General features: G+C 39.1%; 1 protein-coding gene across 2 annotated transcripts in view; it reads right to left on the bottom strand.

Annotated features, from left to right (window-relative positions):
* The window catches only part of SPOCK3 (SPARC (osteonectin), cwcv and kazal like domains proteoglycan 3), a 159,376-nt gene extending 132,287 nt beyond the window's left edge, over positions 1-27,089 (bottom strand). For both annotated transcript variants that reach the window (XM_052690180.1, XM_052690181.1), the window contains exons 1-2: positions 26,996-27,089; positions 26,638-26,811 (exon numbers count right to left, since the gene is read on the bottom strand). In XM_052690180.1, coding sequence (XP_052546140.1) covers positions 26,638-26,811 — 174 coding nt within the window. In that variant the 5' untranslated portion in view covers positions 26,996-27,089. The remainder of the gene's footprint in view (positions 1-26,637; positions 26,812-26,995) is intronic.
* Between the last annotated feature and the right edge of the window lie 254 nt (positions 27,090-27,343).

Below are 27,343 nucleotides of genomic sequence, written 5' to 3'. Positions count from 1 at the left end.
TGGTCTACTAAGCATTATTTGACGATACAGTTCTCAGACACAGAAAAATGGCACATCAAGCTGACCAGCATGCAACAAGACGTGCATGCATGTACATGTATTTTCTCCAGAGGTAAGAAACAAATATATGCAGCAACTGGGTACTTCTCCTCAAACCCATGAGCACGCTGCCCCTTTTTGAGCCCAATTAGCTTGACAGTCTCAAAGGGGCTTTCTTCAGTACAGAGAGTTCCTAGTACTACAAAACTGAAAAGGACTCAAGACTTCAAGAGTCAGCAAATAAAGCTTGTATTTTCAGTAAATGACATTAACCTTAGCAGTTTATCCAGCGAATATTCTAGCAATCCCACAGCCCTATTCTTTCCACGTCTGACAAAAAAAAGTATTCTGATTGCAAACACTCGAGCTGCCAATTCTGCCTGGCACACAAAGCAAATACACAGAGGCAGCTGCCTGAGCTTTTGAAAAAGACTAAAAGCAAGATGAGAATGTCTGTAACTCTCTAATGTTCATTTATCAATTAAAGTCATAATTCTAAATATTTGCTTATTATATTCTTTATAACATAGCCAAGGAAAGGGACTTCCCACGCACCTAAGTGAAAAAATAGGATTTGCAGTGACATAAGTGCAACAGGACTAGTACTGCACTGAGCCAATTACTTAGTTTAATACAGCCTGCAATGAGTATGCTGCCAAAAGTCTTCCTGAATATGTTTTATAGACGAACTGGGGAATTGTCAATAGAGCAATGAACTAATTATCTTTAGCTGCAGTCATCTCATGTATATCGGAGATAAATAGCATCTTTTGACTTATATCACTTTCACCAGTGTGCAATTATTTTGATTCAAATATTTACGAAGGAAAGAACTGATGCAATGTTGATAAAGCCTGTAATATGATCTGCTGTGCTTATGTGACTTATTCTCATTTTGAAATGACAGGAGAATTGCCTTTGTGGGTTTTGCATTTCTATTTCAACAAGTTTTGATCCCCTCGTATATGTTGTAATAAATAAACAGTCTTTGGTCATAAGAAAAACAGATTTTGGATACCAAAGTCTGACAGTGCCTTTCTTTTCCATGTAGTATTTTTTTAATACATAAAATGCATCTTGCTTCCACGCAGTAAAAATATGCGTATAAAAGATACCGAGAGGAAAAACTGACAAACAAAAAAAGGAAACAACCAAAATAAATAAATACATAACCAACTCCTTCTTCAGAATTCCATACTATCGATACAGATTATCTATAGGTATGGAAATATCTATATTTATAGTCACAGAACTCCATACTGTAAATGCCTAACAGATGATCAGTGGACAGACTGTTCAATTAGTCCTGAATTCAAGGCTTCTTTGAATGTGCCATGAATTCTGGCATAAAAAATATATGTATTTTTTAAACTGCATGCTGAAATATCTGTACATTTCTCTGACTTCAAGAGAAATTCAGCACTGTTTTCCTTCCTTTGCATAGGAGCTTGTTATGGTCTTTAAAAAAAAAAAAAATAATAATAATAAAAAAATTCTTCCTGAACAGATACAAACTTCTGAAGAAAATAAAGAAAATGAAACCTCCACACAGAACCAAAAGTAATCTGTTCTTTCCTTTAAAATGCATACTCATTCACAACAACATGGAGTAGTAAATAGGCCCGTGATGCGAGATACAGAAGTAGTACTGAGTTCATCTTAGCATTACTGAATATCTGGATACATTTTAGAGAAGAGTCCAAAGCACTAAGTCCCACATCACTGTAAATTTTCTCAAAAGAGGCGTTTTTCCAAGTATTTATTACATATATTTCAGAGGTTTTCCCCCCCTAGAAAACTTCTCTGCAGTATGTAAAGAAATATGAAGAAATTACATTGACATGGTTGGAGCACTCTCAATTCTACTACCCAGAAGTAAGAAGTCCAGTTTAACAGTAAACGCAGCCACTAATGCCAGCAAGATCTTACTTCAACTGATAACCCACTGCATGCGTACAAAGATTATCTGCTAACAAAACATCTCAACATAATGAAACAACTGTAAACAGTACAGGCACGTTGCGTGTCCTTAATCATTAAACTTCTAATCTGTGTCAATAAAACTGGAGATATTTCAGAACCCCTTTGTCCTTTATAAGCAGCAACAGTTGAAACATTTACAAAGAAGAGAAATAATTTAGCTCTGCATAACAGAGGAGTAATTATGCCTAGAATAATCAGGGAATTAGTCCTGTTTATGATCATTTAGAAAGTTGAGGCTGCCCTTTAATAGTTTTATACCAGCCCAGTCATTAGCGTACTTTCTGCATAATTATATTGTCTTTACAAGAGGCTTCCTAGAAAAGCAGAAAAGAAAAGAAGACTGGTACTAAGTGGCTTAATTTGAACAAAGCTTTCATGAGCAGCAAAGTAACCATACTAGACTTCTGGCTGTAATGAGGATACAGGATATGTTTTTCATCCAAAGTAGTGAAGACAAAACAGAAATACACAAAGGCAGTTTCTGTTCGGTATACAGAAAGGAAGGAGAACTTCCCATCTTAACAAAGCAAACTTCATTTCCCAGGTTGCTGTTAAGAGGATGCGAGCATTCCAGATAAAAGTTACTGCCAGAAGTCCTCAGAACAGAGTTAAACACTTCCAAAAGGATTAGAGAACAATTAAAACTCAGTGGACAAAATACACTTCTGGAAAAACAGAATGCCTGAGCTTTATGTGTCAAAATGGACTGCAAGAAGAGCTGAAGGCTTGTCAAAAGTTAGCCAACTTCATATTAGACTGTGCTGACAAAGGTGAAGTCTAAGTCTAAGGCCCGAACTTGCATTCAGTACACAGTAGTCAAACTCGAGAGTAGAACTATTTTGCAGCAGAGTTCTAGAACACAACAGATAAACACAAGAACAGTCCTCTTGTTAGGGTGGGTTAACTATTCCAAAAATCAAACAGTTGCACTTACAATTTTTTGTAAATTACTATGAAAATGTACCAGATGTTTTTTTAAAATAATAAACACGAGTTCTGAAGGAAACACCGCCAACCAACACAGCATGTTTTTCAATTTCTCTGGAAAGAATAGGAGGATGGGAATAAATCTACTCAGAACCTGTTCTATACTTGTTCTCAACAAGTGATGGTCCAACAGCATTAAAAAGCAAGCTGGTTGCAACTTAAAACTATCAGCTGCAATAGAACCTCATACACACTTAACACTTTCTGGTGTTAATGTGCAGTAGAACCTAAAATGTTGCTGGGACACTGAAAATAATGGAAGGTGCCTGACTTGTCTGAAAGAATATTAAAGAAAAAAACAATTTAAACTCTAAAATTTTTTTCCAATGTACACTACCAGCTATTCTTTGGAATTCTGAGTAAGTGCTAATCATTACCTTAATTCCTCTGCACAAAGCAGAGCAACGTTTTTAATTCCCACCAGCACTTAGTTATTCCCAACTGCTCAAAATTTCTTTCCTTGCTCTGTTTCATCAACTATTAAATCAGACAGAGCTTCCATTAAGTGTATTTAAATGACTTTTAAAAGGTGTTTTACACAGACCATTCATATAAAATCATCTACGACTCTTATTTCTAAGAACATTTTCCTGAATCTATTCTGTAGTCTAAAGTGAGGACAGGTTCTCATAGCGCGTAATAAAATACTTTTTGACCAACTAGAAGAAACAAATTCAATGTATGTTGGGATGACAACTTTAGTTACACTCAGAAAGAGCTGCCTCTTCTTTCTGGCTGACAGATAAAGAATGTCCAGAAGTTTCAGGTGTTGATGAGTAAGCAAAAACCCTTTCAAGTCTAATGCTTCATTCCACAACAAAGCATTTTAGGTAGGATCCTACAGTCAGAACGTTTTTCCTTTTGAACTGTCACTGCCTCTCACAAAAGGTTATGCAAGAAAAAAAAAAAAAGTATTATTAGCATAAAAGATGGTTCATTTTGGAAAACAGGCTGAAAACAGTCATCACATTCATCTCCTCAGTGTTTTTAAACATTTGGTGAACTCCCAACCCTTGTCGCTATGCAGGCATGAGCACAAATAATGACAAGGTCTTTTCCTCCACACTCAAAAATAAACAGTTCTGGTGCAAAGTCACGAGATTCACATTTTTAATTTGTACACAGAGCAGCAACTTTATTTTAAAAAATCTCAGCATTCCTAAATAAACAAATATGGCATTTTGTATGTCATATGAAAATCTGCTTTGCTTGCTTAATTTACCTTCAACTTGTTTTTGCTGAACAGCTTTACCCACACATGGACATGCACGCATCTTACTACTATTTTTGTCATTTTCCCTTCATTATCTATTTTCATTGCCTTGTTTTCTATAGAATTTACATCTGATCTCGCAGTCTGTTACTCCTTGAAACTACTATACATGAATGGATGAATGGATGTAGTCAGCTGAGCAATAGGAGAACAATTCAGGGTTATACAGCTACACTTCCCTAAATTATATTGCCCTGAAAATGTCACTGCTTATCTCCCTGGAGAAAGCAGCACCAGGTCAGCAGATATTGCAGCAATACTACAAGAACAGAATTCTTGCCTCTGTATATATATGCATAAACATACTTTAGAGAAAGTACTGTAATAGTGTAGGGAGTGAGGGGCTTAATAGGAGACCTTCCTATCAACTGCATGCGCTGAATAGAACTTCATTTTCAAAGCCCAATCTAAAGCCCGCTGAGGCACCCCACAGATTTCCAAGAATTTCAAGCAATCCTCTTCTTCTATCAATTCTACACTGAACAGAAAACAGGATGCAACATTGCACATTTAGATCTGCAAATTATTAAATAATTAGAAAAAAAAACCAGAAAATCAGAAGTACACAACGCATCTTCTCCAACACAGATGCGGTCATAAAAAAGTACAGTTGATCAGCAGTCTTATCAGGAATAGAAGGCAGAAAAGAAATACCAATTTTGAAATGGCCCTGCAGAGTCTAACTTTCAATGTTTACCTTATTCTTTGTGGAAAACCTTACACCTAGCGGAGGAACAAACAAACAGTTTTTACTTTCATGCCTCAGTAGATCTTTGGAATAACAGGTTTTAGAGAAAGGTCAGCTAAGTACAGAATAACATGACATACCAGGCTTTTAGTTTTTCCTCTAAAGTATCACGCCTCATTGCAATATCTAAAATAGTCTATAAGCACGTAGGTTCTATACTTTATTACAGTCTTAATTCACAAAAACATCGAAGTTATTTCTACCTCAACTTGTATAAAACATCTATAATCTCCATGTTGGTCTCCTGCACAAATTAACCCAATCCAGAAAAACTACACATAACTTAAGTCATCTAAACATGTTTGATCTACACAGAGCATCTAGGGCAAACAGCTTTCCTGATGGGAAAAGGGGGGCCACCTTAAAAGGGCAACTCAAACGCAACAGCAGAACAACAAACTTTTAAAATCAGAGATCTGTCTCCACTTATATCAGAGGAAGGATAAAGAAAAGCAGTTTATGCTGAGCTTCTAACTTCTCAACCATTACTGGTAAAGAAAAAATCACAACTTTCTCGGTATCTCTGTTTTGCATCCAATTATTCAGTTAAGAAATGCAGCCTTCATTATTCGCAAGATACATAAAGCAAGTAATTCTTGATGGACAGTAACAACAGTAAGTAATTACAGTAATAAAACAGTAAAGGTTTTCTTTACTTATAAAATTTACCCTAAGAGAACTGAACTTTTCCACCTCTACGTACATGGAGAACAGAGGTGGGTGGGCAGTATCACAGTAATTCCAACTCCACCAGAATCAGATTTTTGCAAAAATAGTTTGTTTTAAACAAGAGGGATCAAGGCAAAACACATCAACGTATTCACTTGCAATACGGCAAGAGCTAATTCAAATTACCCGCCGATCCTAAGGAAAGCCAGTTTACATATCTAGTCTGAAATCCTGCATTAAAGGTTTATTTTCCATTGGTCTGGTGTAAAAGTCACTCAACTTAGAAGCCTTAGAGAAGAGAAATAACAGAAATTTTCACACAGAGGGTGGTGATGCACTGGAACAGGTTGCCCAAGGAGGCTGTGGATGCCCCATCCCTGGAGGCATTGAAGGCCAGGCTGGATGTGGCTCTGGGCAGCCTGGCCTGGTGGCTAGTGACCCTGCACATAGCAGGGGGTTGGAACTAGGTCACTGTGGTCCTTTCCAACCCAGGCCATTCTGTGATTCTATGATGAAATTGTAATGAAAGGAATTGGGTGAGGGAAATAACGAGAAAGAAGTTTCTGATGCTTAAAGGAATCACAATAAATGCTCTGGCCTTAAAAGGTCTTCCCAGTCTAGTCAAAGCCATGAATATATAAAGATACATGGAACGTACAAGACAGATCCTTCCTCCTTCCTCAAACTTCTTCCACTGCTGTCTGACTCTTAAGGCAATAGATTTACATGTCACGAGGAATAAAAAGGCATCTTTCCTGATATTCTTTAGAGAAAATTCCTCTTGCCCTACCCCTCGACACTTTCTTCCTAACACAGAGCCATCTAATGAAGTTTGCAAGTACTTGAGGTTTAGATCACAGAGAAGTTTATCCACAGAAACAATTAAAATGAAGAAAGACAACTCTAGAATTACAACAACCTACAGTGAAGATGTAGTAAACCTTACCTAACGTTATTCAGCCTGGAAAAGTTTTTGCACAACACTGCTACTACAGACCCTGCAAAACCCACAGCTTCTGAATTAAGACAGATACAGTAACAGCTGGTCAGCAAAACCAGCATGGTCATCCACACAGCTTGAAGGCTTTTCACTCCTCTGACGATCATGTTAGCAATTTACCCCTGCCTGGATTGCATTTTCAATTAGGATAGAAGGAAAAAGCAACTTATACAAGGACCTAAAAGGCTCAAATGGGAGGGGGAAAAGGAGTGGGGAGAGGAAAAACAGAACAAAAACAAAGGGAAGAAGAAAGGAAAAAGGTCTCTTGAGAAGGAAGCCGAGACAGCGGGTAGCAGAACTTGTACTGATATCAGTCTTTTAATCACGAGTAGTACCCATTAAGCTCACTCTCCTTTTAAAGAGCTCTTGCTTCTAATTACAATGCAAATCACGTAGAAAAAGGATGACCTTTCAGGAGACAGAAACTTCTGCAAAAATTTCTCCCTTTTCAACTGTCACATTAATCAAAGTTGAAAGGCTCAAATGATAAATGTCTTACTTAATTTCTCAGTTTCCAGTCAGTGCCACAGTGGAGAAGGAGGAAAAAAGTAACATCCAGAAGCATGTTTAACAAAACACAATGGTAACTGTAACATTAACGGGTAATTCCTATTACTGTAACTCTATTACAAGAATGATAAAATACTTAAAGGACCTGAAGCTTGTCTTAAATATTTTCATAAAGCTGTCGTGCAGCAGTGATAGCTATGTCCAGTCACAAGCATTTCCATGTGAGCATGATCTTGTTTCAATACTTTGGTGTCAAAGCCTCTACAGGAAATGAGAAGATGCAGTAGTTACAAAAAAATTATACTTGTAAAAGGAATTTGAACTCAGCTCTTTATTTCCCAGAGATTGTTTGTTTTTTCCTTTGAAAACCTTGAAGCACCATATGGATGTAAAGAGGTTTCTCTCACTTTGCTGTTAAAGGGTACTTAAATACTACATGCATACATAGCAGAGGACATAAGCAGCATCTCAGACAGTGCTTCCCCTTAGTTTGTTTCAAGTTTTCTCATGTCTTTTGTCACGGTCCAAAATGGATTAGAAAAAACCCATCTCTCTGCTCTGTCATTCAATTAACATATTCTTTTATTTTCCTGTCTCAATCTAAATCTTCTTATTGCTCTTACTCCTTAAGTTAATATTCAGGTTAACCAAGGCTGAAAGGAATTTGTCCTATGGATCCTTCTTCTCTTATCTAATTTGCCTGGTATATTAAAAAAAAAAAAAAAAGTAATTCAAGAAAGAATGTACTCAGGGAATAAAGGAGAAATAAGAACAAAAATCACTTCTAAACCTTGGGAGTCCTGAATTGAGTCTCAGCTGAAACAACAGAAATGCTACAGCAGCACAGCTGATTTATGAACACTGATCTCCATTGGGTTTTTCACTGGTGCCATAAGCATTTGGATACTCTGAAGCATTCTCGAAAGAGAAAGCAAAACTCATGAAACTTGCCATGTTTGTTTTGCTTCGTTGTTTTTTTTGTTTGTTTGTTTTCAATAAAATACCACTGTCTTCTTTAGTTGAATTAGAAACGTAGTTACCAACTAAAGAAAATAGGTACATGAGCAACTGAAATAATTTTCAAGTTTGGGGATTCAAAACTCATGAGCTAATTACACACCTTACAGATAAGAACAGCGTCTTGCCTCACAGTCACTCAACACCAACAATTTGTTTTTACAGTACTGTCATGGAATTTTTGTTGCAGGAAGCTACATCAAGAAATGTTCTGACAGCATAACAGACAGCTTTTCTTTTTCTTTAAGACTTTGGTGGAATTAACTGCTGCATACAAGCAAGTGCACTAACTGTTGTGCAAGGACACCTCAAGCAGAGATACTGATGATTACCTTCACATTATGCCATCCCACAATAAAATACTGTTCTGCAACCACATATTTCAAGCAAAGTACCACAAAGATATCTCATTCCTGCATACAAGTTCAAGTACCACAAAGATATCTCATTCCTGCATACAAGTTCAAGTACCACAGCCACAAAGGTGTAGGTATGCAGTGCTTTTTGGAGGCTTTGCTCAGAAGAAGCATTAATTGGTCTGCTTACAATTCTGCATTACTAGAGCTACACCATTTCTACATCTCCATTTTTACCACCATTCATAATCCAGCTCCTGACAGATTTGCTGCACAGATACACTGCAAGTCCTTCCAAAGGGAAGATACCAGAAGGAATTGCTACAGCATTGTACTTCACTCCCCATCCCTACTTATTCTACACTAATGTTCTCATACACATACTGTTGACAGCCATTTTATCATCACAATTTGAATCAGCAGATGGTTTGTGATTCCAACAAAATGTTATCTCAATCAGTTGCTCATTTCACCCTTTGAAGTAAAACTTCATCACAAACAGAAGTGCTCAGTAGAAATTAATACTCACAGGAGTGACTCATGTTCTGCTGACAAATACTTCTCTGAGCAAATGACAAAGACTTGTAATAAGAGCTTCCATTTTAATTTAAGGAGACAAGTCATTCCAAACTTCTCTCTCCTCTTATTAAAAATTAGATGGAAAGGATGACGCACCATCCATTTATCACAAGCTCATGTAAGCATTAATAACTTGCCCAAATTAAAGGAATAAGAAATATATATATAAGCAAAAGTCTTTGTAAGTAGATCTATAGTAACGTGTTACAGGAATTTTAACTGCAAAAGAGAAAATAAAATCAAAAATGCTTTTAACTTTCCTACAAGCTTCATCTATACTTCCCATCCAATAAAGAGAATCCAGAACATCCCATCTTCAAACTTAGTTCCATAATGAGAACCGAAGAAAAAGTAAATCAGCTGGTCTCATCTGTTCTCTCTTCTAGTTTACAGAAGAATAATAATTACCCAGTTCTATAATTAGCAGTCACAGGACCTCTATGTTGAAAAAAAATCATCATGTTCACGCACATACACCCAGCTCCTGCTGCAGCCACGTGCTTGCATTCCTCTTCCACTCCTCAGTAAATCTTGCACATGATACTGACTTCAAAAACGCAGCCAGAAATACACCATCACTGAATCAATGATACTTGGGGAAGGGTGGAGGGACAAGCACACTGACAGAAACAACTACGAAATGCATCAACTACAAATAAATTTTAACTTTGGTAGGTAACTGTAAGAGTTGGGAGCACGTAACATTAGTGGAGCAAAAAATATAGCTATATATCACACATGTCGTATTCACTCTACAGCTCTCATCGTGTATTTGTCACTATTTTTTCAGTCAGTTGATCAAACACATCATTTCCATCCTACCTTGAATTTACCACATGACCTGTGACAACCGTTCAGGGTACAAACAGTGGCTCTGATGATATTTTTCCAGATGTTGCTGCACAACACTTAAGCCTTCGAACATGCAACTTTTCCTACCAAGTATATCTACTGTTTATGACCAACAAAATAAATGACTCTTTACAGTCTCAAATATTTCTGTGTAGGTCATCTTTTTACAGTGCAGACTTCACACACACGTCTGACTTGCTTTTTTTTTTTAATAAAAATAACCAGACAAAACAAATCCTATAGGATAAGCTTCTTTTCTAAAAACCAACTGTTTCCTACAAGCCTTTAAGTTAATTTTCATCTTCAGGTGAATTCATCAGTAGACCTAAGGAATGAGAAACACCAAAGTCTATCTTTAGGAAAGCAAAATCAAGTTTAACACATGGTGAATATATGACTTCAAAAATGTACACTGAATGTTTCCTGTCTTTAAAAAAAAAAAAAAAAAAAAAAAAAGGCATTCATGTTGAGACAGCCATATCCATGCCAAAATAAATAGATTGATAAATACATAAATAAAAGAATGAGCGACCCTAATTAGGTTAAAGACTATCTTTAGCAAGCATTTTGTTTGCACTGTTTCTGCTTTGACTGCTTCAGAATAAAAGGTTTTTTTTAAGAGGTGTCAAATTTGTGTTTGCATTGTACTTGCACCGTTTTTGTATCCTTAATACCTTTTGCAGTAAAACAAAGAGAGACTGAAAAGGGTCTCAGCCATTTCTTTCTTCTTCCAGATGGGAATGCCCAGCAGGACTGCATTCAGAACACAACTCCTTAACTCAGTCAATCATCCAGATTCCACAACATCTCACCTCCACTGGAAGTGCAGGTTTTGGGTGGGCACAGTTGCAGTCTGTGGAACATCATTATTCTGAAGCTGTCTCTTCCAACTAATTTTCATTGGAATACTTCCCGCTTATGTTTCTCATTCTTATCATTACGTTCCTGGACAGATCTGTTTTTGAAACCACAATTCTACAACTACCTCAGCTCTCCTTTCACACCTTGCAAATAGAAGTTAGCAACCACATCACCAAGAACGGTTCCTTGACGTCATTTCGTTTCATCATTCTCTCTAAAATGCCAAAAGCTATGCAGAAAAATACTGTTTTAAGATAAAAAAAAATTAATTCAAATATTGCACAAGTCTCTAATTCTGTTCTTTCAGGCCAGCCTCCCTATACAAAGAACCTTCTTTCAAAGGAGTCCCACATACTTAAAACCACTATGGTATTCCCCAAATGACTGGTTTTGTGCACTGTTTTTGTATTAGTAGCACACTCTTCTACAGTCAAGGAATGCCTGCTCTCTTCATATATCAACAGACAGCTAATGCTGTCTAAGGAACCTCTAGCTCTTGCTAAAGTAATAACTGCTTAAGCTGGTTCATAAGTAAGGGAAGTTATTAAAAGTTTATTTCCTTGCATAATCAAAGAATATTAGGATGTTATAATCACAAGATAGACAAGAGAGTTAGGCAAAGCAGACTACAATAACAAAAAAAAGGATAATAGAAAGCTTACCCCTATCCTGGGCTCCCTGACAGAACACAAGCAGTGGTGATCTCCAGAAAAGATCCTCCCCCCCTGGTAGCCAGCTCTTAAACAGGTCTAGGAATTGCCTTCACCTGTGCTCCTCTGGCTGACTCATGGCTCGCCTCAGGTGATCAATCAGAGGTTCAGGCCCTGACTCAGCTGTTCCCATACAGTTCTGCAAGCTTTAAGTGAACTTAAAGATTTCTATATTAAACCACAAATTGCTGTTCAATGTTAAATATGAGAGGGGGGCATATGTAAAAAATTGAGTATCGTCTTCCTTTCTGGTTTCTTTTTAAACTTGAAATTCCCAAAGCTGTCCCAAATAAGACGACCCATACCAACTACTGAAAAGGCATAAGTTTTCCATTTGTTTTTGTATATTCCTCTTGAATAAAGTTTGTAATATTGAAAAATTATTGTTTGCCCAGGAAGAGTATATCTACAAATAGTTACCTATAATTTAATCTGCTAGTTTCTAAACAGTTGATCACACATCACCAAGCACTAGAGCAATATTTTTCCTGCACAGCAAATTCCTCCACAAATCACCTTCGGGATAGTTATATTACATATATAACTGAACTAAAAGAAATTTGCAAGTTCCACTGATCCTCACAAGCAGTGATACTATTATTTTCCAGAAGGAAAAAAAAATTGATTTCAGACACTGCTTTTCAAGTAGCTTATTTCCCTTATTGTAGCATATTAAACCATAAACTAGGTTGTCAGAGAAAATGGCACAACAATTAATCTTTCCAAAGCAGGGAAATTTTAACTTTCTGAAGTGTCCAGAGTCATCTCGTAACAAATAACACTATGCACACATACATATCAAGCAGTGCAGAAAAAAATAATCTTAAGCCCTGCAAAATCAGACCAAAAACGTAATTCTGAATATTTCTGCTTGTTCAATTAAATTTAATATCTGACTTCCCACACAACTAACAATTACAGATAAAACCAGTTGTTCTTCAGTAAATGAAATTATTGTGGAAGTCAGAGAAATGCAACCATTTCTTTTAAATGCTAATTTAGAGCTGATCTCAGGAAAGTTATTTCAAAACCATGTAGATTACATTAAAGTAGTGGCATAATTGGACAGATATAGCAATACACCAATCTTTGCTACCACCAAAATAGAATGGCTTAGCTTGCTTGACAACCTCATGATCACTGCCTCCAACTTTTGTTCTCTTTCTGCTCTAAAATTTATGTTCAACAACACAAAACGTGAGTAATCCAACTAAATCACTCTAAAATATTTCCATAAGCATAAGTCACAGAATGTTTCAATCTTCACAGTAAATTGTATTTACATAACAAATAATAAGTCATTACATATTGCGCAGAGCTCTGCTAATCAATGCTCTGACCAAGATAAACGATACATTTTTTACCTAAAACAGAAAACTAAAAAAGGTTGGATTTTAGCCATCACACCAAGTTTCAAAACTTCACATACCTTGGTAGTATCACCAAAATACCTAATAAAACCTTCAGCTGTGAGATGAGAATACCACCTAAAACCAGCAAACCCTTAAAAATACCAATGGGAAAATTAAGTGCTGCTGACTACACAATATTATCATATTACCCTATTCTTTCCAGCTTCCAAGCACAGAATTCACTACCAAAGTCTTAAGAAAAGTGTGCAGTAAATGAGCACTTTAGTACATCTTTCTCCAACAGTATGTGCAAACATTCACATGTATTCTCATAATATGTTGGCACTTGAAAATACACTTTTTTTTTTAATCTATTTAGAAAGAAGTTTATTTAATTAAAGGCTTTATGGAAAGTAACAAGACATAAATATGAAGATCACCAACAGCAGCTTTACCTATACTAGACGCAAATGAAGTCAACAATAACAAAACCACAGGCCAGACAATAAGTCATGACAAAAAGGAATCACAGCAACTGGTTTCAATCTCTACACGGTAACCACAAGCCTAGTCTTCTTGCTGGATAAAAAACAGAGTACTCAGGACATGAGAGAATCAAATTTGTAGTGTAGAATAGCAAGTATGATTACACTGATAGTTTGGTTCATCTCAGAAAACCAAGTGGCAGAACTAGGATTGACATCAATTGCATAGATCAATGACACTGGACTACAAATGAATCTTAATGTTTAAATTCTATATTAACAATCATCTGGATCTCTTCTTCCTTCGTGGCTAAGGATGTGACAATTATGCATTAATGACCACGGTAAAAACTAAGAGTTGGAGTTTATGAACACCTCAGTCTGGTTTTCACTAGATTACTCAAAGCTTTCAAGGAAAAGCTTTCATGGACTCCTGGAAACAAACCTGAAATCTGTCAAGTAAATTTTCTTTCCCTAAATAAGCATGCACAGTAGCTTGTCTAGTTAGGAAAACCAGACATAGATGTGATGAGAACTCAGGGTACCCACAGGCCTTCGGGTAAACTTGTTCTCACAAACTTGTGCTGTTACATACTCACAGCAAGAAATCCTGAAACATGGTATTCTGTTCTTCTCATGTAATCATAAAACCACACAGACCTTCTCCTCTAAGAGACCTCTATTCTCAAAGTCTTCTCCCAGTGTGTTGATTTAATTGCTGTTTGTATTAAAAAATAAAAATTAAAAAAAGAGTAAACTGAATACGTGTATCAGACCAGTAGAGAAACGGTACATCAAACGGCAACACTGGTTACTTCCTTCATATTTGTGGCATCTATTTTGAACTTTAAAGCCAAGGTTATTTAGGTGTGGTAAAACTATTTTATATTCAACAGATAAAACACTTCATTGTTCTTAGAAAACTAGGACATAGTATTTGCAGATCATCTGAGGATTCTCCCTGGTCACATAAATCTGCTGGCAGCAGAGATGTCAGTCGTTTCAAATGCTTGCTCCTAAGTAGCTCAAGCCAAAATCATTTAAACATCACACAGCTAAATTATACTATTAGGTCCTTAACTAATTTTATACCACCGGAGCAGAGCCCTTAACCCCTTCTTAATCCCATGTAACTGGATCAGTTCTTAAACCCTTTTCCCATTGAATAACCTGCATTGTCCTTAGGATGTTTTCCCTGCATGTTATAACAGAAGTTTGTAACAATTTAACTCCTAAAAAGACCAATCAAACGAACAAACAAACAAACAAACAAAAAAACACAAGAAAAAACACACAAAGAAGCCAAAAATGTTTGTTTTTCATAAAAGGCTACATACACACAAACAATGGAAAAGAACACTTTCTTCTTATGGGTGCTGGACTTAAATTAAGCACAACGCTCACTCAAGTCCTTTAAGGAACTTAAACTTGCAGAGGCAAGAAACAAGACTTCAAGATTTACACTTTCTACTGCCAGAAAGGAGAAAAATACTCCAGTTCTGAATTCTTCCTTGAAGTTTAAACCACAAACACTGGAAACATTAAGAGACCCAGTTACTGTGTATGAAAATAAACCCAGGACAAGTATAACAGAACTTCAGAATACATAAGACAAGCAGACTAAGTGCATCATCATAAGAACAGCAAATAAACTGTAGATTTCCAAGAACTTAACCCTCTGAATTACAATATGATATTTCTTACTTAGTCAAGGTTCCAATTTGAATCTCGACTTCTGATTTCTTGGTGCATTCCAGCATGCTCACAAGAGATTTTTGACACAGAAAGTAATACACTCCTCAATCCATAATAAAGCACTGCCAGTAGTTTTGTGCCTTGCTTCAGGCATCTCAGAATTACTATGTTAGATGATTAATCTAAACGAGAATCAGATCTCTAAAGAAAATTCAAACAAATCTGTTTCAGATTAAAAAAAAAAAAAAAAAAAAAGGTAAATCCTTCCCACTGCTTAGCTTTACCATGAACTCTACTAATTTCCCACAGAATTAAGCCATGCGGCAAATACCTTAATACCTCTCACAAAATAGGTTATTCAGCTTTAGTTTTAATAATATTATCTATATAAATGGTCTTCCTAACCCAGCCTGAAAATCTAGTCTCAGTAACATTATCTTGCAATGCACGCCAGAGCTTTCTTTTCTTTTTCTTTTTTTTTTTTGGAGTTTGTCTGATTTTCCTTCTCCTTAATAATTGCCACCCTCTCATTTAATTGAATCTCAGCACTGTTTTGCACACTGCAGCACATGATTCAGCTAGAGGGGTAAGCAGAGTGCGTCACACAATAAGCATCTCATTGGAGAAGCCCGCACCAAGGCATAAGGCAGTGCAGAGGCACATACCTACACCTCCAGGAAGCAAGGCAGCAAACCAGCGGACGCGGGCTATAAACACACATGCGGAAACCATATCAGACAAACTGCCCCCAAACAAAATATTGTGATGCAGGTCAGTGAAATCGAAGGATTGTTTCCTATTAAATGAACAACCAAGTGAGGAATTTACTCATGAAAGTTATTTGCTTTAAAAAAAGAACTAACCCCCCTCCCCATCCCCAGTCAAACACAGTAGCTTAAGGAATTGAAATGGGACTGTTTTCACTGTGCTCCAAGAAGTAGCAACAAATTTAAGTCTTTCCAGTGTGCCCAGGCAGCCAGGAAGGCCAACCACAGCATGAAGGAGCATCAAGCACAACGCTGCCAGCCAGCTGAGGAAGGGATTGCTCCTATCTACAGTGCACTAATGTGGCCTCACCATCAATACCGCTTGCAGTTTTGGGCACCACAGTAAAGCACCACAGAGCTCTGCTCTGTGTGACAGCATCAGGGCCCGAAGAACAGCACAGAGCTGTATCAAGGGATGGTCAGATTGACAGGTTCTTCGTCAGAGGGTGGTCAGGCACTGCAATAGGCTCTGCAGGGGAGCAGGCATAGTCCCAAGCTGCCAGAGCTCAAAAAGCATCTGGACAAAGCTCTCGGCCATATGGCCTGTTTTTTGGGTGGTCCTAGGCAGAGCCAGGAGTTGGACTCAACGATCCTTACGGACCCCATCCAACTCGGGTTATTCTGCGATTCTATGATTCAATTTCTATTTTTCAAAGGGGCATAATATATTCAGAAGTCTATTCTGTAGCCTTAGTTTACATACAAAGATTTTAAACAAACACGCTGGCATAATGAAAGATATACACCACCTCTCACAAACACTGGTGAGATTTCTCAGTGACCTCAAATGAAAAAGGAAAGACTCCACACAAACTGGACTGTAGTCCAATTTAATAAGACATTGTGCAAAATTCCTTAAAAACATGCTATTTGAAAGAATTCCCACAACAATTCATGCACTACACAGTTAGCTGACTGCACGTCACTGAGGTATTCAAATTTTATGATAGTCATTAATTCTGCATTAGGAAGACTTTTTCCTGCTCTTCTCCTTTTTTTTCTTCCCTTCATTCAAGCACTTCTCTTGATAAATGCCAAGCATAAAACAGTAAATCACAATGTCTTTTGTTTCATCCCTATGCTTGATTACTCTTGGCAGGTTTTTTGGTCTAATGAGCAAGCTGTTTGGCTAAAGCAACTGAAAAAAATCACTTGTCAAAACTGAAAATACATCTACTTGATTTTCAAGCTCAGTTATGTTTTATACCAGCATAAGTAAAAGCTGAACACTGGTATATTTCAAATCAGTTGTATGAAGGATGTGCATAACTTTACATCCATAGGAATTTCAGCTGCCACTAGAAGTGTACTAGAATGTTTCAGATCTTTAAATGAGTGTGAGTTACTATCCTTCGCCTGCACTAAAACAAAATTTTTAAAGCAGAAATAGTTGTGAAAATAAATCTTAAAAGGGTGTTATTTGCACGTTGAACTTTATTACCATTAACACATGATAGCAGCTTGCTATGTTTTAAGATAAATGCTTCCTGACATTCATGCTGTTGAATTGTTTGACTGTAGCTGAACAGGGAAAGTCACAGTCTAACTCTTCCTAAAACTTTTAGATCCCCTCACGTTCAAATCAAAAGCCGACCTGCTTGACAGGAACTATGTAAGACAGTATCACATTTTACAACAGATAAGCACTGCTGGTGTCTCCAGTTTTGCTTCACAGAATAATGTGATGAATTTCATTAGGACATATTTGATACCTTCTACTACCTTTCTGTGAAAACTGGAGCTTGACACAAACGTTTTCTTGTAAATCTCTAGCTATTTGCAGTCATACTTGTCATGTTCTTCTGCGATACATAAAGACATGTACAGAAATCAAGTATTTCTTCCCGCCAATTAATAAGTCGCTTCAGACAACCGTGACACCTAACAAAGATATTAACCAATAATTACCATTTTATTCTGCCCTTCACAAGCACAGTTAAATACACATCACTCTCAGTGTACAGCAAATACTCCATGATCAACAGAAAACTTGAGAGTAAGATAACAACAGCAGACACGATGAGGCTGATCTACAAAACACTTCTATTATTGAGTATTTTCCTCCTCAACTGTGAGACACAGAGTAAAATTCCTACCAAATGTCACCAATCTGGCCTGAGAGCTTATGTGAGGGCACGTGAACAAGCACAAGGCACGCATTCCTATTTATTTTTAAAAACAGGAGAGCTCAATCCTCCACTTGCTAAACTCCAAATATTCCGTATTTCAAGTTTGTACTTGAAATCTTCTGGGGAAAAAACGTTACTCATGTCTTCAATTTACAAAAGCCATACTGCAACTCTAACCCAGGAAATCTGAGGAAAAGGAACAAGAGTGTCACACACCCTATGAAACTATCATCTTTATGCAGGAACATAAAAAATAGAACTGTAAGCATTCAAAATATGAAAAAAGAGACAGAAAGGTGCCACAGCTTTGGTCTAAACACAATGTGGAGGTCCCTGCAGATTAAGGCAGTATGGAATCCCAATCTGTTCCATCGTATACATTAGGTCACATTCTGTTCCAACAAAAAACTTGGAAACGCTTTGAAGTTTTCTACATCTGTATTACTTTAGTCCATAGTACAAAACATAGTACACAGATCAGTCTAATTCCAGATGTAATTTCTCCTTCTGTTATGAGACTACAACTGTAAATCTGAGAGCAAAGTCCCATCATCATGTTATGGTTTAACTTCATTGAGGCATTGCTTGTGACAAATTCAATGAAGTTGAGGCCATACATCTCGCCATTCTTTGAGAGAATGTTTTCTTTTGAGCAGGCCTGGAATATCACACCACAGGTAGAATCCCTTAGTCTGTTTTCCTAGCAAAACTGAGTCTTTTTCTTAACAGTGTGAAGTAATCCTGTTCACACGTTCCCCAAGTACCAACAGTGTAACTTCCTGCCCAAAATTTCTGAGTTAAGTTATATATACTCAACTTGAAAAGTGAATTGAATTAAGGACAAAGATGAAAAATTTAAAAGTTTAACAGCTTAGGAGGGAAATGCAAGATGTACTAAGGTTTTGAAAAACAGATACGCAGTTAGCGTGCTTCAATCCAGTTCACATGAGAAAACACATCCCATTTGCAGTACATTGGGCAATCTGATAGAAATTTCACCATCTTCCTTAGGATTTAAACTAGTTTGTACTCCATTTTTTGTGATTTTTTTTTCACTAGCATCATTTCACATCAATTACTGACAATATACACAAGATAATGACATGAAGGTGGTAGGAAAGTGAAGTGGGAGAAAGACAAATGAAGCACCATTTCTAGTCACTGTCATATTTGGGCCACAGGAGGAAACACCCCAGATCCAACTGGCATGAATTTAAATGTCATTCTCCCTTTTCCTGCTGCAAAACATCACAGATATGCCGTTTAGATCACTACTTCCCTTAGAAGTCAAGTCTTTCTTATTCTACGCCAGTGGCACACAGCCTCCTAAGGCCCAAAGCACTTTCGCCCAACTAGAATTTCCAGGTTTAATACAACGTCTGGATATAAGTTAACTTGCTACCATATTCAGACATAAGCATGTTATCAGATCCAATAGCCCCTTTTGGCCCTACATTTTACGAATGAAAAGGCTCTCAGTGTTCCAGACTGGCTTCCTAAAGGTGACCAAATTGGCTAATGTATTCTTCTGGAAGGGCACATTATACAGTGGATTCCTGGTGTTGAAGCTTTGCATACCAATGGACTGATTCTGTTTACAAGAATCATTGTTTGGGTTTTCTGCAACAGTGATCTTATAATCATGAACACTACCATCAAATTCTGAAAGAGACAAGCATCAATAAATCCATCTACACTTTGCATATTAATAAATTTCCCCAATTTCAACAAATAGCTGTTAAAACACAGGGTATTTTCCATGCTCAGAAGCATACACAGAGGAGTAAGTTCTGTCCTTATCACTGCTACGCAGGTCTAGCAACAGAATGAAATTTGCCATCAGTGCAAACTCAACAAATGTCAAAGGAGTTTACTTTCAGCTGTAGGCAAGCTTAAGGATAAGTGCAATATACAGAATTATTTGATGACTTGCAGACTTTTATTAGAGAGATGATGAACAGACTGAAATAAACAGTCCACTTTGAATCAATGATTGCACATCACTTGAGAAAATAAACAAATAGCTTTTTTTTCGGCAAGAGAAAAATCAACAAAGCCTGGACAGCCTTTAGTATACAGTGTATCAAGAGAAGTTTTTCCATAATTCAGGAAAACGCAAGCCATCCAAACGTTCTGGTACCTTTTAAACCCATTCTCTTAGCTCGTGAAGTTACCAACAGAGTGAAAACATTCTCACTGAAATGTAAAGGTTTTCTCACAGGTTGCAGTTTCACATCAGACCTTCATGTTCTGTCCCTAACTCCCAGCACACACTGTACCACCTTTCTCAGGTAAACCATTGATTCTACCAGTAATTTTCACTATTGTAAGGTACCCGTTACGAAATGAAGAGAAATGAAAAAGCAAGAGCAAAAAAATCATCAAAAAAAATCTAACAAGTAACTAAAGGCTGTTCAGTAGAGCGTTTGATCACCGAAATTACTAGCACAAGTCTCTCTTCAAGAGATTTAATACAAAACACCTACAAAAACAACACTTAAATACCATGTAGTATGAGGGCTGCTCTGAAAGGAATGTCTCTTAATTTATTACGCTGGCCTGCAACACCAGAGGTGAATGTTGGTACAGCAGTAGAGGCTGAACCCTTCCCAATAGCATTCTAATCTGCTTTCTTGCCCTGTTACAGATGGCAGCAAAGGGGCAGTCTGACAAATTCGTGCCTGACATGGAAGCACACTTGAAACGAGGAAAAAACTGCACCCACTGACACTCATCAATGCTTGCTGAACATTTATGGTGACCAAAACTGTATTCCATATTACCACAGTGAGGTGGTGGGCATCATAGCTGTGGAAACACCTCCGCTGGCATAGATTGTTACAAGTGAGATATGCATGCTCATAAGGCAGGGCCCTATGGAAGTCACCTGGGCCAACCCCAGCTCAAGCAGGACCACGTCCAGGCACCTTTTGAGTATCTCCAAGGAGGGTGGTTACATCAGATTAAAACATATATCTATACAACGGCACAGACCCGTTTGTCAACTCAGTATTTTTAAAAATACCTACAATAGGAAGATATCCATAAAGCATAATTGAAACTATTTAACAAAAAAGTGTATTTCATGTACTGATAAGAAAAATAAATATATACATTCCCTAGAATTCAAGTCTCCTTACCCTTGAAAATTCAGGAGTTGTTCTAAAACTACCTATGAGAAAAATAACCAGCTACTAACTGGAAGGAGATTGCTTTCCTTATTTCATGAATGGGAACTGTAGGTATCCAGCAGCTCTCGGTGGGTGTTAGTTTAAATTTAAGTAGCTAGTAAAGGAAAGAGTTAAACTTGAAAAGTGGCCAAGAACTGCAAAGAAATTGAACCAAACATTACTCTTCCCTTCCACAGCTAGTTGGTTCAAATGCTTCCATGATTATGAAGTAACAGGACATGGAAAAACATAAAAAAATAAAGAATAGATGTTTTCTAAAAGCAAAGATACTCTAATTGCACTTAGGTTCTGCTGTTTTCCACATTCATCTTCCTCTAATATTATACCTCTTGCTCCAGCCATCTTTCCACCCTGATTATAAAGCAAAAACAGCCCATGCAGTTGCTATTACTGCTACCACCTATTAGTGTATTACAAATCTATTTATACTACACCATAATAAGCACAGATGGATACAGTCAATCCCAATAAGATTTAACGGTAAGACAAGAGAACAGTGGGTATCTATACCCACTAAACAACCTATCGCAAATAAAATAAAGATTATTCTTCACAGAAAGGAGATAAAGATAAGATGAAACGATGTTATCAGCTTTCCCTTAGATTATGAGGCCAGTCTAAGGAAAAGCACATTACAGTTTACTTAACTCCTCATGTTAGCTATATAAAGAGCTTCCAAGCTAATGCCTTCCAAGAGACAGAGCTCAGTATTAACTATAGTTTGAGGCCAGCAAACTCTACAGACAAACAACACTCATTACCAGAAACAAGCAGCAAAAAAAGACTAGAGGAAAAAACCAACCAACCAAACAAAAAGCAACCTGTATTTGAAATCAAGCAACAGCTACACACAGAAAAATTAGAAGCCTTTATCCAAAATACTTAAGGAACCAAAAGTTAAGATTGCCAATACAACTTCCCATGTTCAGTCAACAAGTGGTCAACAATTATAAAGCTTCTTAAAACTCCCTTAACTTTCATGCAAATTCCTAATATGCTCCTGTATTTCACCGTTAAGAAAACCAGGGTCAATTCTTACTCTATGAGTTCCATTTCAACAGTAGCTATCATTGCTGAAGGTATAAAACACTCATTCTTCCTATAAGATCTCTAAAGTTTCTAAAGTCTTTCATCCTTTGCCACATTAATAAAAATAAAAGATTGTACCAAGTCAATTCAAGGAGAAAGCAAATAAAAACACAAAACCCCGCAAAGATGGGCACCAGAATAGCTGATAACCACTTGTCCAATAACCAACTGGCTTGTGGAGAAAAAAATAGGTACTAAGACTCAGTGCCCTTACACAAAAAGGAATTTGAGGTGTTTTACTGCTCATCCTTTTACCCTTCTTCTAACTTAACTCTATGGCAACTTAATGAAAAAGTTGATCATTCCTGCTCTGCAACTCATTTCTTTTCCATGTTTCTATAAATATATAGTATAAAATGTAGTATTAGAACTCACCCCCCACTAACAGAGGAAGAGATATCTTCATGAACCAATTTCGACAGCAAATGAACAACTCAATATTAGCAATGAAAGACTGATGAGTGCTGTACTACCCAATCCTGAAGTTTGACCTTCTCTAAAACACTTTCATGATCCCTTTTTCATTCCTTTCCCTTCTATCATATGCATATTAGTGACCTACATACTATCTGCAATCCTTTTATTTTCAAGCAAAAGCTCATTTTAAGACTACAACTGGCTGCTGGCTATATTTTAGTTCTAGATGACAGAAGCAGCAAAACTACCTTCTGAAATTACTTTCAACTGAAAAAGAAAAGAGCCTATCAGTGAACAGATTGTAGTGCAGCTAGTTTCACAACTAAGTTCAGCAGTTTGTACCTTTAAAGAAACTAACATTTTTATATCATGACATAACCCCTTTTGCACTAATTGCATACTGGCATCAAAAGCTAACAGACCATTACCTTCTCATAGACAGACTGGAAAAGATCAATAACAAAAGAAAAAAAAAAAACATAGACAAAAACAGACCTGGACGAAAGCACAGGCAGCAAACGAAGTCAATACTCACAAGTAATATATAAAGAATCACTAAGTAATATGTAAGTAACAGTAAATACTGTCCACAATAGAAGAAAACTGAGGGCCAGATTGGAGACCTCTGGACTACACAGGAGAAAACTATTTTACCATAGCCACAAGAATCACAAATTTCCTAATAAGCTTTTCTTCATTCATTACTATTAAAAGAAAAGCAACTTCTTTAAGGGATAAATGTAAATAAGCTTCCAGTTTTCACCGGTCAAACAAATAACAAAGCATGTACCAGTCACCCTGTGTAACTGTGACATGGTGGATTTCTTTCGAGTTTATATCTGACAAGCACGTTGCCTTTCAAAATACCTAGCACATCTTTGATTCACAAGTTTAAATTATCACCCCACTGAAACGAGCAAATAAACCACTAATAAGCCAGCCAAATAAAAAAGAATGGTGCTCTTCAGCAGCAAGTGAAATCTAGTACGTAAGACATTTATTATGCAATCTTCCTAAAGAACACATGAACAGGACCACGCGACACCATTAACCAGTTCTATTAAAATAGGAGAAATAATCTTCACTTTAGAAAAACCACAGTTTTTCAATATAAAACATGTATCTAGTCCAGCCTTCGTAGATGAGGCCACGAAGAGCTACCGATACAACAAAACGAGAAATCAGACTCCCTCACCACAGCATTTATTACAGAACCTCAAATCCCAACAAGGAACGTAAGCACAGGGGGCAGGCAGGACATCCTACTGGCAGCTGAAGCAGCCTTACCAGGCAGTTTGAAAAGTCATAAAGATTATCCATCAACTCTGAGACTCATTCGCTTAGTGACAGACTGAAGAGCTGCTGGTACTCAGCAACTGCACTACAGGAACAAGCAGATAGGGTTAAAATATCTTCCTACCGAACACCTATGGGCAAAAAATGAGCAGGACTCGTGACTCAAAGCGTTAACTTCACAGGTACAGTTGGAGGAGCCGATCTCTGACATGACAAATACACTTCCCCTGCGCTCATCCCACCAAGTCTCAAGATGTGAAAAGACAGTCTCCAACGAGCGCCCAGCTTCCCACTGATCCATATTTAGGCAAAGCAAAGCAAAATCCTTGCCTAGATTTGTTTTATTATTTTCAAAAGATTTGTCAGAATGATCAAGATCTTTCAAGAGAGCTGAAGAATCATTACAGTTTCGCCTGAACAAAGTACTGAAGAGATGTCTGCTAATATTAGCATCATGTTAATATCAAACTTCGCTGGCAAGTCTGACATTTTATGGAATGTTAAGGCTGCTGGGTTCTAGTTTTGCTCTAAATTTAACATAAGAAGTAATCGTACCGCGGCTTAGTTTTTGTGGGGATTCCCTTTCTCAATAACTATACTCTTTCTCATTGTGACCTAAAACTCTTAAGAAACTGAGCCAATGAGCCAGAAGTCAGGGTCATTATCTTCCACATTAATCAGTCTTGTCAGCTAAGCCTGAAGTTAAGCCGTTAAACACTTCTTTTCACACCAGAATTCCATCTCACCCATGCATCTGCAGGGTACTTACAACCCACAAAACACCCTGTTCAGCGAATAGAGAATAAATTACAGACACGGGCCTGGCGTACATTTGTTGTAACTCCGCAGGGCAGCTACTTCCCCACAAATTCAAAACCAACAAATTACAGCCATACATGAAGATTTACTAACTACCTAAACCAGAGAACTAAGAAAATGTCTCCACCATCTTGTAACTACAGATGATAACTGATCGGCACATCTTGAAATATATTTTTTCTTGAGCAAATGCTCATGCAGGCAGACTAACTCATAATTTTCATTAATTTTTTTTACAGCTATGAATTACTGAAAATCATCCATGCTGTAAAGGGGATCACCTCGTGCAGTATGAGGATCATCTGTAAACATTCCGCCTCAAGTAGTAATCAATAGGATATAAGCATCCTGCTAAGTACCAGCTGACTCCTCTCTGAAGTACCAGCCTAACAAAACTTCCACCGCGCAGAAATAAAGAAGGCTGCCTATTTGTAAGTGGCTTCCGAAGAATCAGTATGCTGCACTTCCTCAGAGCAGTCACTCCCAAAGCCCCTGGGGACACCTACTTGTCACAGAATAAATTATCTGGCTAATATCCAGCATTACAGTGTACCTCAGTGGGCACCCGGGAGACAGGCATTAGACAGCACTTAGCCTCTTCAGCCTTGCAGGGCAGTCCTTGCATAAATGACTTCACTCAATTGTAAAACGTAACTCAGGCACTGATTTTGGTGCTTTTCAGCAGCACCGTTTCGCCCTAAAATATTTACGTAGCACTGCATGCTGCGTGGTTTTTCCTTCTTTCCAAAAACGATGGTCCCAAAACATGCTGTGCTGACCGTTTTTCACACTTTTTCAGATTTTAAGCTACTTGATGTAAACAGAAATATCAGACCGCTAGCGCGAGTGTTCCCAAACACTGAAATTATTCTGTTTAATGCGAACTATTGTGGAAATAGCTCTCCCACAACTCCAGTAGTAACTCTTCTTCCCTGGCTACTTAACATAAACAGCCAAGTTTGCATCCCACGCGTAGGATACGTACAGAGCAGTCGAACAAGAACACTACAGGCGTGTTCCAGCCCTATGAGCAGAGCTGCTGCTTCTCAGAGCTGCTGCCTCCAGTTCCCTGCAGCAAACCGCGGCCACCGGCAGCCGCAGCACGAGAAACCTGTTGACACAGAAGTTGCAAACCAAACCCAAGGATCCCAGTAAGCAACACAGGGAGGCTGAGAAGAAAATTAGTTCTCCCGCTTGGAATTCGGATATCCAAAGCAGACACGCCGGAGCACAGAGCACTGGAAGATGAAGGGAAAACGTTTTTCACCATACAAAGAGAGACGGACTTTAGAAAATCCGTTCCGTTTTACTAAACTCGCCACAAACCACACACGGCAGCGAGGCACCCTCAAGGACGACGGCCACCTACAGGCTCCGGCTTTCGTAACCGAGGAGCAGCACGCTCCGGACACCGATTCTAGCAAGTCGCACGGCGGACCTCGCTGTTCTCACACACCGGGTCGCCCGCGGGGCTCTGCGCTCCTCTGCAAGGTGAGCACGGCGGCGGCGGGAGGGGGTTCGCGCCAGCCCCGCCCGAGAGCAGCCCCGGTACGGGGCGGGGGACGCGGCGAACGCAGCACGCAGCCCCGTTCCGAGCGCGGCGCCCCGCACGGCGCATCCCGCTCAGCAGCGGCGGCGGCGCACCAGGAGCTGGGTGGCCAGGGCTCCCCCCTACCGCCCCCGTGCCCGGGTATCATCGGGAATTAAAGGCGCAAAAATAACACTGGGGATTGGGGGGGAGGGGGGGGGAGAAAGTTGCGGTAGTCCCCAGCCATCTCCGCTGCCCTCGGGCCGCGGCAAAGGCTGAACTTACGTCTCGGAATTTGTTCCACTGCCCGACCTCCTTGTCGTACTGGGAGATGGTGGTGAGCCATTGTTTATCGTCCAGAAAATTGCCGTTGTCCGCTCTGCCCCCGGCCGCCGCCGCCAGCGCCGGGCTGCACCAGGCTGCCGCGTACACGCACACCAGGGCCGCCGCCTTCAGCATCTGGGCGAGAGGAGACACGAGGAGCGGTCGGTTAGCCACCCGCGGGCGGCCAGCGGGGACGGGAACGGCGCGCCCACCCGAGAGGGGCAGAGATGCGGGAGGGGAAGCGGGGAAAGGGAGCCCGAATCCGCCGGGAAGCGGGAGAGACGGAGGAAGAGGCCGCGGCAGCCGCCCAGCCCGTCACCTTGCCGCAAGCCCCGCAACTGCGCTCCTCGCCGCGGCCGGAAAGGCGGCCCCGCTCCCTGCCCGCGCCGCCGTCTGCAGCCCCGCGCCGCGCCGCGCGCTCCGCCCGCCTCCGGCCCCGCCCCGCGCCTCCCCGCCCCGCGCCCGAGCTAACGGTCTGCGGGAGGGCGCTGAGCGGGGCGGCTCGCGCGGCTCCCGGCTCCGAGGGGGGTCCTGAGGGGGGCCCGGCCCCCTGCCCTCCGTCGGCGTCTTCGGGTTTGCGCCGCTGGAAGTTTTCTCCAGCTGTGCCGGTACCTCGCTTCCCAAATGAAGGCTGCGACAGTCTTTGGACGGCTTACGGTCATGATAA

This window comes from Tympanuchus pallidicinctus, unplaced genomic scaffold (assembly GCF_026119805.1).
Source record: "Tympanuchus pallidicinctus isolate F22 unplaced genomic scaffold, pur_lepc_1.0 scaffold26, whole genome shotgun sequence".
NCBI lineage: Eukaryota > Metazoa > Chordata > Aves > Galliformes > Phasianidae > Tympanuchus > Tympanuchus pallidicinctus.
Note: the sequence above shows the minus strand (reverse complement) of the source record. Positions and strands in the feature narration are given on the sequence as shown.